Source organism: Lissotriton vulgaris, chromosome 5 (assembly GCF_964263255.1).
Source record: "Lissotriton vulgaris chromosome 5, aLisVul1.2, whole genome shotgun sequence".
Classification (NCBI taxonomy): Eukaryota; Metazoa; Chordata; class Amphibia; order Caudata; family Salamandridae; genus Lissotriton; species Lissotriton vulgaris.
This window is the reverse complement of record NC_141693.1, coordinates 129125022-129140290: the sequence shown is the minus strand read 5'-3', so window position 1 is coordinate 129140290 and position 15269 is coordinate 129125022. Positions and strand designations below refer to the sequence as shown.

The 15269-nt window shown below is 42.3% G+C and overlaps 1 protein-coding gene across 2 annotated transcripts in view; it reads left to right on the top strand.

Annotated features, from left to right (window-relative positions):
* The window catches only part of COL5A1 (collagen type V alpha 1 chain), a 473296-nt gene that overhangs the window by 449288 nt on the left and 8739 nt on the right, over positions 1–15269 (top strand). Inside the window, exons 61-64 of one of the 2 annotated variants that reach the window (XM_086921052.1) lie at positions 69–122; positions 4323–4581; positions 6640–6752; positions 10457–10525. In XM_086921052.1, the coding sequence (XP_086777178.1) occupies positions 69–122; positions 4323–4581; positions 6640–6752; positions 10457–10525 (495 nt within the window). Of the gene's footprint in view, positions 1–68; positions 123–4322; positions 4582–6639; positions 6753–10334; positions 10404–10456; positions 10526–15269 lie in introns of both variants that reach the window. The other variant, XM_086921051.1, reaches the window with a different exon arrangement.

The window sequence follows — 15269 nt, the reverse complement described above, 5'->3', positions numbered from 1 at the left end:
AAGACATTTGTTTGCTGATTCTTAATACTTAATATTTTTTTAATTTTTACATGTGTTTATTTGCATAGGGTCCAACTGGTCCAAAAGGTGAAAGTGGAATTCCTGGCCCACCAGGTCCTCCAGTAAGTGTCTAAACATCAGCTTTTTCAAATACATTAACTTTGTAACTTCTCACTATTTCACTGAAGCACTAAATGTGCTTTCTCCTTGTACTCTTGCACCAGATTTGTATCATGTTGCATGGGCCCATTACTAGCGGTCATATCTTCATTCTGCACCCTATCAGAATGCCAGCTACCCGTGATTGAAGCAATTATGATATATCAATTACGTTTTTTCTAGGAATATTAGTTCTTTTATTACAGTTAGGATTTGAGGCCATGAAGCCAGATTTGATTTTTTTCATTCAAAATGGAAGAAAGATGACCTTGTATTCTGTTTCACCACACCCATTCCCAGCTTGAGACATTTACTGGGTGACTGTGTGTGCACTGCAGAACTCATATTAGATCACACATGTAACATTACCCTGGATCAAAATTAAGAGTGTGAGCGCTTCACATAATTTCACAGTAAAGGGTCACTCACAGATTAACAGAGATAGAGCTCCTCTGTAAGTTGTCTGAGCTCCCACTCTGCTGAGCCTTCCATTTTACAGCCATTTTCTGCCATGAAAACATTTGACCAATAGGTGATCCACCACGGGACTGCTTTGTCACTGTGGCAGGAGCCATGAAGCCATGACGTATCTAGAGTAGGGAGGGCCACCACACTGATTTCTCTTGCCTGAGATCGCATACTAGGCATGGTGGTTCTGGGCATGATCATAGAAATATATCACTGATATGGAGAGTGTGAACATCTTATGCATCAGAGACATTTTGTCAGCAGAAAGAAACCCCTGCTTTGGGGTTTCTATAGTTTAGAAAATAAAAGAAATGGGGAGCAAGCTGCTACAACATGGCAGCCTGCTGAGAATTTAGCTGTACCTACAGCACATCTGCTGCATAGGCTGATGCATGGTAGGAACAACGATCCCCCAGGTAGAAGTGAATTTCTCAATATGTTGGGTGGTCTTCTACCAAAACGGCAGAGACTACGGCCTTCACCAACTCAGGGGCAGATTTACAAACCCCTTGTGACATTTTTACGACACCGTTGTGTCAGTTCTGTGACGCAGCGGCGTCGTAAACAATGCGCTATCATGCAACAGATTTACAACGTGACGCAAATAGTGAGATGCGTCACGTTGTAAAGCCCTACGCTACATTATACCTGCATCAAGTATAATGTATGCAGGGTGGGCATTCTGTCGCAAGGAAGACCTGTAAAAGTGACGCAGTAAAATCTACTAGATTTCAATGAGTCACTTTTACGTCCTTGCTGCGTCAAAATCTTGTAGCAGGCGTAAGGAGTGACACAGCACTATGGGTATGGGCCGCCCCTGAGCAGTGCTGGAGTTCCGTCGTGCTTGCAATCCGACTCTAGCACTGCGTCACCTATACATTGACAGATGCGTCACACATCTGTCTCTCCTTGCGTCACGGTGCGCCGCATTGTAAATGCAGCGCATCCATGGTGGCGCAAGGCATTCCTAACATCAAGCAAAATAACTGGCTCATCCCTGCTGATCTGCAGGGATGCGCCAGTTGTTGTGAATCTGCCCCTCAGTGTGCTAGCGAGCCATGTGCTAGAGTTTAAAAGGCCCTGCAACTCTGGACCACATTTAGACATTGCAAAGTTTCCACACGCTATTTTAAACCCTTACTCTCAATCATACTAAGATAAACTAGCAGTTATGTAAACTACGCAACATGAATGTACATTAACTCAGGTTTGCAAGTGATGAAAGTTATAGAACACTTAAGCATGACTAGCAAATAATCATAGTACACTACAAGCTTTACACTTGTACATGGTTAAAAAAGTCTGCAAGCCTTACACTACCCTATTGGTAGTTAACCTGCTGAACCTGCACTCCATTATGGCCTCCGTGTAACTTTGGGTTAGGGCCTTTGGAACCCTTCCATAGGTTAAAAATGAGGCACACCTCACGCATCTCGTTTTCTTACAACCAGAGGTACACTGACATATATTCTAGCTAGCAGTTAAAAACACTGAGCTTTACACTGGATCATATCACTGATCAGTCCAAGCCTTACACTAACGTACATTAGAAATACTTCAACACAATAGTCAGATTTATAAGAGCTGCATGTTAGGAGTAGTGACAGACATGCACTAGCTCATAGTTGGGGATACTCCCAGCTTTATACTTGTAGGCCTAACACTAGGTCACCTTGAGAGACATTGTAGACTTACTCCAGCTTATGACACAGTCTAATTCTAGACAAATTCACAGTTATTAATTGTTTGTCCTTACACTGGTTTACTGCTGGAGACTTTGAGAGACTTAGGCCCCCCATTAGGATGACGGGCAGACTTTGTCCGCCCGCCATCCCATCGGAAAAAGGGACCGCCCACCATAAGGGCGGGGGTCCCGTTGGTGGCATTAGGATGCGCCCGCCAAAGTGGCGGGCGCATCCCTCATTTTTAACATTGTGGCGGGCGGTGCTCTCTGCACCGCCGCCACAATGTTAAAAATGCATGTATACATTTGCATACACGAAGCGGCAGACACCGCGCGGTACCTGCTGCTTTTTGTATGCAAAGGATGGGGGGTACCACAGGTACCCCACGTGTGCACCCCCCAACTCTCCTTCACTCTGGGGGCCTACAGGGGGCCCCCAGAGTGAAGACCGCATGCCTTTCCGTGGGGGCATCGCCGCCACGGAAAGGCATTGTTTAAAGCTCATCATAATATGGCTGGCGGTGTCTAATAGACATCGCCACCATAATAATCCTTTTCCGCCCGGCTGCAAGGCGACCGGTGTGTTTCCGTCCGCCGCGGTCCCCCCGCCATCCTAATATGGCGGGGGGAATTAAGGTACGGATGGCGGGCGGATTGCCCCCGCTAGGCTGGCGGTGGGCAATCCGCCCACCAGCCTAATGGGCCCCTTAGACTGGTTTGTAGATAGGAGCATTGCTAGACATGGATTGGCTCATAGTTAGGGACTCTTCATAACTCACAATGAGTTAAAGCTGTTTCACTGAAAGCTTAAAATGGTTCGCAGTCAGAGAAGCTTGAAAGCTTTATACTGGCTTAGATTCTAAACATTCTGAGAGATATTCTAGCTCAAACATAGGGACAGTGGAAGGTTTTGTACAAGCTAGGAATTAAGGGTACTATGAGATGTACCACAATTCCAGGGCTAAGGGCACTGGATGATGTGCACATGCTCAGAGTTAGGAGCTGATGCAGACTTCCTCTCTCTACAATTTGTAAGAGTTGCTCCTAGTAAAGTGGCTCCTTCAGCACTAATTTCAGTTGTCCTGTATCCACACTCCTGTAAATTAGGTCTTATACCTTGTATTAGACCTAGACTGTGCAAAAGTTTGGAAACTCTTCCTAAGCTTGTTATGTAAGAAACTCTCTCTTTCTCTTCAGGCCTGCATAAACTCAGGGTTACAAAATCTTCTGCCTGTAGCTGGTTGGTTAAGCCTAACCAGATGATGTCGGTTACAAAAGCCCTTATTAGCTAGTTCCTTAACTCCAATAATTAGTGAAGAACATTAGAGGGTCCTTTATATTTTAAAGTAATCTGTGCCATGTTCAGAAGAACACAGTGTTCCATGTTCTCGATTTGCCAATGGTACATATATTCCCAGTGGATGAGGTAGTATAAATTGGTCTGTTACATTTCCAAGTTCCTATATGACCCACTACCCCTTCAAGGCCTGGTAGAGCTCACAGATTGTAACATGAAGCAATATTAGTATCCGTAATGACACGTCTGGATTAGCCTTCCACCTGATCAAAAAATGGTGAAAGCACAACATGGGCATCATGCAAATAGCTTAGTCATCCCTTGGACTTAAGGTCTGAATGTTCTAAAGCTGTCACCATTGACAAGCACTAACAAAGACTTCCAAAACATTGGAAATGTCAAAAGCTGCACATTCCATAGTGTACCTGAACTAAACACCTCCTCACATGAATTGTGTGGTGTCCTACTCCTTTTCAAAAATATGAACAAAGGGAGGAAAAATTCTTGTCTAATGTTACAGCATATAATATATATAGGCTTAGTTAAAAGAAGACTCAATGTTTTTAAGATGTTTAAATAGAGTTTTAAAGCTACATCTACTTGTTGCTGCTACGTTAATAAAAGTCCACCATTCACTTGTGAAATATTTCTGTTTATATATAACCTGCTGTTCAATGAGTAGCATTTGTAATATTTTGTTATTTTCAATTCAAGGGCCCTCCGGGTGAAGTTATCCAACCTCTGCCGTACCACTCCTCAAAGAGAACCAAACGAAACATTGATGCCAGCCAATTGGTCGATGAGGGCAACACCGACAACTACATGGATTACGCAGATGGAATGGAAGAGATATTTGGCTCGCTAAACTCACTGAAACTGGAAATTGAGCAAATGAAACACCCTCTAGGCACCCAGAACAACCCGGCTCGAACTTGCAAGGACTTGCAACTTTGCCATCCTGACTTCCCAGATGGTAAGGACCATGGAACTAATGCACCTTCTCATCAAAACTTAGCAATAATGAATTCATCACCATCCTCTTAAAGCAGAGCTTCCAATGAAAAGCAAATATTTACATCAGTCATCTCTTATAGCAATCTTGTTCTCACTAAGAAAATCTATGTGAAGTCTGGGTGGAGCGTTTACACGAGTGGTTATGCAAAGGCGCATTTGGTGCTAAAATATAGTGCTGAATAACTAATTTGCATTTCACATACTTATGTGTAATTTCGCTTTCCTGAAATTTTGTCTAATTATGCAAATGCAAATTACCCAAATTTCACCACCCCTAAATGTTATGTTAAGGCAGATTTATAGAGCGCACAGCTACTCAAAGAGTGTCCCAGAGCTGAGACAGGGAAAAGATGCAGAGACACAGTCAGTGAAAGAAAAGACGAGGGTCCTAAAAGTGAGGTGATCAGCCTGCTTGTTGGAACAGCCATGTTTTCAGTTTCTTTCTTAACCCCTTCACTGCGGCGGCTATTACGCCGCAGTGCTAAGAGGGCGGGGCGGCCGCGCAGCGGCCGCATGCTGGTGACGGAACCACTCCGTCACCAGCCTCGGTTGAGCTGTGCTCATGACGGAGCGCTTCCGTCATGGCCCGCCCCCCTCAATGGAACGTCCAGCGCAAGCGTGGAATTCGCACCGCGTAGGCGTTCCAAACGGGCCATGACGGAACCGCTCCGTCATCAGCACAGCGCACCCGCAGCTGATGACGGAGCGGTTCCGTCATCAGCATCCAAGGTGTTAAGGTCAGAACATTTGCTGTTTGCTGAAGCGGTAGAGGGAGCCTATTCCAGGACCTGGTCACCAGAACCTGGAAAAAACGACCCCCACAATGGGCTTTAGCACATTTAGGAATTACTACCAGATGTTGAGACGCAGACCTGAGAGGTCTGCCGGGGATGTAGAATGAGATTCTTTTACGTGTGTAGAGTGCCCCCATACCATGCAGGGCATTAAAGGCCAGAACCAGAGCTTTAAAGAGTATTCTGCAGCGGACTGACAGCCAGTGCAGTGCCTTCAGATGATGAGAGATCCGCTCTCTGGGCCCACGGCTGAGAACTGCCCTTGCTGTAGAATTCCGCACAACTTGCAATCTGTTGAGCAGAAACTCCGGGAGGCCCAAATAAAGGCTGTTCGCATAATCAAGCCTAGAAGTAATAAGAGCCTTTACAACTGTCTTCCTATTAGAGATAGGTAGCAGGAACCTGCGAAGCATCTTCAGGAGGCCAAAACAGGTGCCTAAAACTGACTGTACTTGTGACTTCATGGATAATATCTCATCCAACTTTACCCCAAAATGTTTTACTGTCTTAACTGGAGTTTGAGGAGGGGACATCTCAGGGGGCCACCATTGCTTCCAGGCGTCCAGGGGCGGGGTGCCGAAGAAGAGGATTTCAGACTTCTCTGAATTGCATTTGAGATGGTTCAATTGTAACCAAGCGAAAATGTCTCTCAGACAGTTATTAATTTTTTCCCCATTGAATGCCTCATCCTTTTTGAACGTGAACAGCAGCTGGGTGTTATCGACGTAAGATATATTAGACAAGTACATTAGACAAATTGTGCTTATCTATTGTTGCTGTAATTTTGCCCTTTTGTTAGCCTTCGAAGACAATATATATGTAAATATATATATATATATATGTATATATATATATATATATACACACACACATATATATATATATATATATATATATGTATGTATGTATGTATGTATGTATGTATGTATATATATATATATATATATATATATATATATATATATATATATATATATATATATATATATATATATATATATATATATATATATATATATATATATATATATATATATATATATATATATATATATATATATATATATATATATATATATATATATATATATATATATATATATATATATATATACACACATATGTATGTTCATTAAAACAGATTCCAGATAATCTTTCTCCAGAGTGAGGTCATGGTCAGGCTTCATGATTTTGTATTCTTCTTGTTTCACATCCAACTCTAGGTGAATACTGGATTGATCCAAACCAGGGATGCTCCAGAGACTCTTTCAAGGTTTACTGCAATTTTACAGCTGGTGGAGAGTCTTGCATCTTCCCTGATAAAAAGTCTGAAGGGGTGAGTTATCAAATTAGTCTTCAAGCAGCCAGGACAATCCCTTTCTCAAATATACTGACCTCTGATTTTGATTCTTTTATGCCAGTAGCCCAGTATCAATTAGTAACATGAATTAAATCATCATTCAAAAGCTGTGCTGATTCAAATAATAGCTCTTTTCAATAAGAATGCCAAAACATGTTGGTAGGCTTCCCTATTTGTTAAATTACACTCTCTGTACAGCCACTTCATCATTGGGTAGAGAGGTGGTTGTCATCATATTGGTTGCCCAACATATAGTCAGAGATACAAAAATACATCTTCCTTTTGAAAAACTTATTTCACATTCTTTTATAAACTCATGTTTTTTCTATCAGTAACTTTCTCAATGAGACATTTTAAGTAATATTAACCGAATCTAGCCAATCACAAATACTGCTGCCATGGAGAACCTCATTCCACAGTTAACAGTACCCTGAAATATTCACACACTGGGACATTTTTCCTATGATTTAGCTCACTGATGTCTTACGTAGGGTCAGATCTATGCCAATCTATTAGGACAGCCACAAAAGATACATTAGCAAATCATGAATCTATATGGAATGCATTTTCACAGAAAGGAGCTAACCAGAAAAGCTTGCTGGAATGTGGCCCAAACATCCCTGATTTAGTTTCTTTAACTTGTTCACACTATTTTCTGGCTTATCATACAGTGACATTGACTGTTCATGACATTGGGCCTGATTTAAATATTAGTGGAAAGGGTATTCCATCGTAACTGTAACGGAGTACCCTTTCTCCGATCTGAAAGTCTGCACTCCTCATTTAAAGTCTGGCGGAACTGCAGTATGTTGACAGCAGAGACAACTCTGTCTCTATCACTTAAATACACTTCTGATGACTCGACTGAGATAGGGTCATCTGAGTATTGGCCATGTGTTTGCCTGCCATCTTTACAGTGGGCAAACACCTAGCCAATTTTTTACTGTCCGTCACTGCCAGGTGAAACCTGGCGGTAAAGGTCAGTGAAACATGCAAAATGACCACCTCACCATGGGATACATCTTCTATTTATTTTATTAGCATAACAATATCCTTTTTACTTAGTATTTTTATTAACTACATAAAAAGCTTATACAGCCGTTATTTTCTTTGAAGTTTCTATACAAAATAGTTATGAATTCATGTATATTAGGACATTTTGAACGCAGAATTGTTTATATGCTCACAGTCATAAAGGGGACTCTACAGATCACACAAGACATCATGGACATTGATCCTCATGAAATTAGATCTTGGAATGGTATACTAAAATTCCATTGACAGAGCAGATCATCATCATTACAGTTTAGAATTGAAATAGCTGTAAAAAAATGTTTCCTTTGATGATATAGTAAGATTTTTAAGAGTGGACATTGAGGATTTTGGAAACTTCTCTAGACTAAGGGCTTTCTTTAGAGTTTGACTACTCCGTTGCAAACATGACGGAGAAACCCGTCAGCCCAACTGATGGTCCGCCCACCTCATTTAGAGAAGGTAGTACTCTGAGCTTTCTATCGGCTGTCCCCCCATTGCCTTCGAAGGCTGAAAATTATGTGACAGCCCAAGGGAGTAGGGGCCATAGTAGTGAAGTCATCACACCACTCACTCGATTTAGAGTGCATGATCTTATGGGTTGTTGCATCTGTCACCACCAGGAAAAGGCAATGATGAGTAAGAAAAACCTCCCGGGCTGTAGGGGTTATTAGTTTTTTAGTTTTTCAATAAAATAAATCGCAATTTGGGAGTTTATGATTGAAAAACAATAAAATGCAAAATGTTTGGTGGACAGCTAATATAATTGACCAAATAATTTGTGCCTTGACAGGAATAATGCCATGATAGTGGTTCCTATCAAGGTGCAGAGATCGCTACTGGTCAACATTGAGCTTCAAATTTGGGAGACGGTAGGCTGTCAGGGTGCAGTAAGTAATATTCTCTACTATCCTGACAGAAGGAATACCATCCATCAAGCACTAGCTCTTATCACAAGATTCCAGTGCCAAGAATGCGACTGCATTTCCCGGTCAACTATTCTTAGGTCATGAATCCAGTTTCATACCTCAGCTTTTTCAGCAGAAGGGACTGAAAGTTAAGACCATCTTATTGCCACCCAATACAAAATAAAGAGCAACAGATGACTACAGACTTAAAGGATTTTTTCTGGGGGTGACGGAACTTCAGAGTGGAGAAAAATAAATTGGTACAGGTGCAAATGCACATTTCCTTTTCTACATAATTTGCTCATGTGCATTTCTCACTTCATGAAATGCATTATGTGCAAAATAAATCTCGCTAAGTAGTGGTCCTAAAGCAACTTACAACTGTCCTGGATTTCCAAAGTACTTGCACACTTTTCATAGCTCCACAAAATTTCTATTGGGTTATATTTCTGACTACTTTCAGTTGGATTATTTTTGAGTCAAGCTCATAAATTAAAATAAAACCTTGGGGGGAAGCAAATGCATATGAAAACCATCCTAGTTCTTTCTTAAGTGAGGTGAGCACACCAACATCATATCAATGAAGCAATGAAGATCTATTTATTTAATGTATCTGGTAAATAGAGCATCAACTAGATTTAATCTGTGCACCTATGGAATGTGATGGACTTGCTTGACAGATATCCAATATTGTGATTTGCTGTCTAAAGAGACAGCATTTGAAGGACATAACTAAACGTTGTAATTGATTCACATTTCATAGTTTTGAGAAATTCAACATTTCAAAGGCAATTTTGTGTTTCTCTTGCTAAATGGGAGGATTCCTCTGCCACATCAAAATAGTATTGGTCAGCGCTGACTGGCATTTTTTTAGATCATTTTTTCCACTATCATGGTGTCAGGTGCAGGCTGTGACAAAAGTGAAAACTGGCATCACCATGCACTTACACATACTTGAAGAGGTCACCTGTGCGGTAGTTGGAGGTCTGTCTGACAACCCTTCACTACAGAGGTAGTAGCTAGAAACAGTCGTTCAACTCTTGTTGTTCGTGTAGTGGGAAAGACTTGATCACTCAGGGATTTCAGGGGCTTTCCATTTTGTGCTTTTATTGTTACCTTAAGTGTTGACTTTGTCAGTCTTACTATCTTTTCTTTTTTCTGTTTTGTGCTGCTGCTGTGCTCTCAGAGGTCGATAGCATCCTTGTGATAATTGTATACTGTGTTGATTACTTCAACTTATGTGTAAGATGTTTATATAGACCTATTTGGGACCACAATACAATAGGATATTCATAGAAAGCCACTTTTGAAAGACCGCTATCTCTTCCACTGAGGTTGGTGGTGTGTTTTATTGCTTTTTGGCTCATATCCTAACGTTCTATTTGATCCCATATTTAGGGTGAGTCATGGTACAAGCAAGTGGACATTTGACAGGTTTATAAATGGCAGTCTCAGATAGATTCCCTAGGTTTTTGTTTTACTGGCTTCAAGTTTTATGTCGATAGTAGTGTATATTTATGGCAGGTTGGGGTCTTTAAAGAGAGTGCTTCCAACCCAGTGTAACCATCTTTTGCTTTATCTGTCTGTTTCTTCTCCACCCTGACTTTTCACAATTCAGGCTAGAATTACCTCTTGGCCAAAGGAAAATCCAGGCTCCTGGTTCAGTGAATTCAAGCGTGGTAAACTGGTAAGATCTTAGCCCATGGTTCTGTGTTCTTTAACCCATGTCATATTTTACAGAGTAAACTGGCTCGATGGCCCAAAGAAACACCTGGTTCATGGTATAGTCAGTACAAGCGAGGGTCACTGGTAAGTTGCTAACATGGCCTACAGTCTGAATCAGAGCACGTGGGTGACGTCGGCGACGTCCGCTTTGGTCATGGCCAAACTTATAGCACATTGCATGTGTTACTAACCGTTTTCATAAATCAAGTGTAAAAATACATGTTTAAGGTGGAACATTTAAGGTGGAATGTGGAAAGGGACACCAATGACTAAAATTATTGGATATTTGGCAGCAAGGAGGAAGGTTTTGTGGAAGTTTGGTTTCATTTTTTGGTGGAGTAAAGTGGGCCCTATTTATGACAGAACACTGCTTCTAATGATGATTTAAAGCGTAGTGATTTCCTCAGACTGCCACTAGACTGTTTATGTTATGCTTCATTATCATACCCTCAAAGGCTTATGGGTAAAGTTAAATATGCCTGACTCAAATGCACATATGCATATAGCTTAGGACCGAAGCCTTCCATCCAGAATTTGTTCAAACAAGTGCAGTGTAGCTTCCAAGAGTATCACCACACATGTTATCTTCACTGGCAACAATGAATATGTGTGCTATTCTTGCATGTCCCATTTCTACACAGCCCAATGTGGCTGAGGGCATGGTTTAATTTAGGGCATAGCATACAGGCCACCTCTAGGTGTACTTCGAGACAGCCATGTAGATAATGCTGTGAATATCAGTTCATGGATCGCCCTCTCCCCAAACAAGTTACACTACAAGGCCCTCTACCTGCACCAGAAGAACCCAAGCACATCATCTTAGGACATTCCACGCTTCAGTCTGCAGTGTGATTGTTGGAATGGCATGGACCAGTCTGCAGCTGACTGATCTGTGAAGACATATTAATTGTGCATTGAATGCTATACAAAAGCCAATAATGCAACATAGCATAACTTGTAAGAAAGGATGTGACATGAAGCTTATAAAGACACTGCTGAGAGTTTGCAGAGCATTCTGCTGCTTGGCTATGCAACAAATAAGACAGTATGTATGACAACATGTAAGATAACACATTCGCTTCATGCGTGATCATACATGATCATACAGCAATTATCATCCAATTTGAGGTCAAACCCTTGGACTGGGAAATGTAATTCACAACTACATGCATCTATTTACTGACACAATTTCTTGTCCCCCTAAGTTTCCTTTCAATACCAGTCTGGTCAGCGTATTTATTGATGCAAAGCAGCAAATCAGATAATTCCTTTAATTATTGGAAGATGAATTTAAGAATGGTGGCAATATGCACAGTGGGTTTTTAAAATCACCTACTAAAATCACAACTAATGATCTTATTCATGTGGATCTCCTATTGATGAGATTGCAGTTAGAGAGAGGACAGTGCAATGGACCTTTCCCGACAATTCCAAATATCAATAATTATGATTCCACCTTAAATGACACAGTGTTTTCTCAAGTTTTGTAGCTGCATGCTCTTTCTGTCTGTCTCAATCTTCAGTATCTTTTTGAAGGAGTCCATTTTGTAGTTGCCTCTGAAGGGTATATTTTTAAAGAACATTTTTTGTTCTTATTTGTGAGAAGCTGTCTCTCTGTATAGTGTACCAAATGAGGTGCACCGTACAGAGAGTCCAGGTATCCCTTATTAGTGTACAGGGGCTTGCTCTAGCTATCCCAAGGGGCTCTATTTGTGGTAGTGTGGTCGAGCAGCCTTAGGCTTATCAGAGGGGAGTGTTAAGCATTTATTGAACACACACGCTCAATAAGGAAATATGACACAAATTTAGAAACGTAACATATATTTTCATATTTATTTAGACACCAAGATCACCGAGAGTAGGTAAGTACTTTTCGAATTAGCGATTTTCAGGCACTTAGAAAACACAACTGTCAGATTTGAGTCATGAGCCTTCAATGAGGTAATGTTATTCTATGGGAGAAGCATTCACTGCATAGAGTCACTTGCAAACGACTTACAGGGTAGTTCTTCTAGACTTAAGGTAAGTAGGGGCCAAGGTCCTTAGAGGCAGTAGCTGTTTTAGGTTACCTGCCCTGGTGTGTCCAGGGGCAGAGGTGTTGGTCGCAAGGGTAGCCTTGAACGCTCCCGTTGAAGTCTATGGAGAAACCTGTAAGCAGAAAAATGCTTCCAGTGGGTACTTATGGACAACTCCATCTGAGCCCAGAGGGGGACTCAATTCTTGAGGGCCTCTGGAGGAAGACTGCACTGTCGGTAGGCTTAAACTAAGGCTGGGGTGCTCGGGTGCAGAGGTGTTTTGTCCAGCAGGTAACTTGTGTTGGAGGCTCTCTATTTTGGGGTCGACCTGGAGATGGGGACAATTCAGGACAGCAGGGCCAATCTTGGTGCTGGCCATGGGGATGCTGATGTCTTATGTTGGTAGGTCGGTCTCGAAGGTATTGGTGTCCGGGCTGGACAATAAACAAGCCTTTGTTGCTGCAAGAGGTCTCTTTACACTGGGTATTCATGCATGGCACCCCCTGGGGGTCCTAGCATCTCCAATCTTGGTGGGGAGATGGACCTGGACTCCTGAAGTATGATGAACTCCTCCTGCTGCATCAGTGGACATGGTGGTCAGCAGTTTGGTGAACCTGACAATGCGGTAGGTGTCTGCAGTCTTCAGGGAAATGGCTCCTCCTCTTCAAGGGAGATGCTGACAGGCTGGTGAAGTGCTGGCAGCCCTCTAAGGCTTTTTGAGGGTACACAGCTGCAGGACAAGTTCGGTCTTTGCATTTGTCGAGACAGAAGAAGGCAGGCAGGGTTTGGTGCTAAGTCCACAGCTAGTCTGCAGTTCTTGTGGTGTTTGGCTCTTCTTTGTTTTTCTTCTTTGGTCAGGCGAATCTGCATTTCTGGTGTCAGGGGGCCACCTATATACTAAATTTAGGGGCATTAAAGTGAAGGGTTGTAACCAATGGGCTACTTAACGTTTGGGTCATACACCCCCTATACGAACACTTCCTTTGGGGAGTGGGCATAACCCCATTCCAGACTTTCTAATTCCACCAAAACCAAGATCATGGAATCCTTCTTTCATGGAGCACATCAGGTAGATCACCTTAGAAGCGTGACTAGCCTAGGGGTGCAACACACCTACTCCAGAGCTAATTTCCCACCTGGTCTGGTGCCAAAAGGGCCTCAGGGCAAAGGTTGGCATCTCCCAGGTCTGGAAAAGCCAGGGTTGCACATCAAAGGTGCCAGTGACTTTGCAAATCACTAGCTATCCTGCTGAAGGAGGTGTTAACAACCTTCCTCTGGAGCAGGCATTGTTTCTAGCCTCAGAGTGCGAGAGCTCTCAATAGCACGGGGTCAGAAACCTTTCTGAGGTGGCAGGCTGGACAATACCAGTCAGCCAGCCCACCTTAGAGGTGCTCTAAGGTGCCCTCTGGGTGCAGACCCTAATAAATCGAATACCGGAATTAGTGTGGATTTATTAACACAAGTTGTTTGATACCAAACAACATAGGTTTCAAAATCAAATAAAATCGCTTTATTCAGAAGGTTTTCCATCAATAAAAGTAACACCAAACGTTTCAGGGAAGCCATCATTTAGCTGGGGAACTCGTAGTGACCAGTGCCCAGTACATATACTTAAGATGGCTTCCATGCTCACTTGTATCATCTAGTAATTGAACTAGACAGCACAGGGGTATATGTCCTCACATGTAATATAATGCCTCTTGCCTTGGGGCTACACAGCCTGCTGTAGGGGTGACATACATATATTGATGCAGGAACTTTGCATGGCCCATAATGAGTGGCCATGTTGTGTTTTCACTCATGGTTTGCACCATGACGCACAGTCTGCAATGGCACGCTGCATGCAAATTTGTATGGGGTCCCTGAAGGTGGCATAATGCATGCAGTAGCCCTTGGGGACCCATGCCCTACATACCAGAGGTACCACTGATCTAAAAGATCTAACAGGCTGGTACACTTTAAGATAAGCTTTCAAGTCAGCTGGTGCTTTCCAGTACCCCACTTTATGTGGAAATTTCAAAGCTTTAAAGCGGATCCTGCTGGTCACCGGGAGCCAATGCATCTTCTGCAAAGAGGGAGAGATATGGCATTCTTAGGTAGATCAGCTTAGGTAGACATTGCCTCGTACTTCTGCACCAAGTGCAATGCATTTAAATTGCTCCTAGAAATGCCTCCTATTAAGGCGTTCTCATAATACACTTAGCTGTAATTATGGTTGCTACTATTTTTGCTCAGTTTTTTTCTTCTGGGAGGTGCTGTGAGCTCTGCATCAATTTAACCCCTTCGACACTCATGACGAGCTGGGCTCGTCATGGTGTAGCCTCCTCAAACACTGATGACGAGCCCAGCTCGTCAAAAAACAATGTAAAAAAAGAATTTTCAGCACAGAGGGGGAAAACGCATAGCAGCCATGGAGTTAAGACATCAGTGTTATAGGTACATGCTTACTTCTGGACTTCCATATTGGTCTTCAGTGGATATACGTGGTATACCCTCACTACCTGCCCTCCTCTCCAACCCACAAGTGGTGGACTTACTGAGGAGATGCATGTAAGTTTTTCTAACCAGTACTTCTGAGGAACACTGCACTCAAGGAATGGAATTTTATGAGTGTTCCAGGTTTTCAACTATGGTTTGTTCTAGTCAAATCCTACGGAGAAACTGAAAATTCAGTGCTGCTGCTACTTGAGGGGAAAATGGAAATGAAAGTGTAGAAGGAAGTTTCAGGACATTTGAGTGGTAGTTTTATATCGCACGGTATAGCTTTTCATATTTGCCAAATAGGAATGAAGTTGACTTGTCTGATGTTTGCC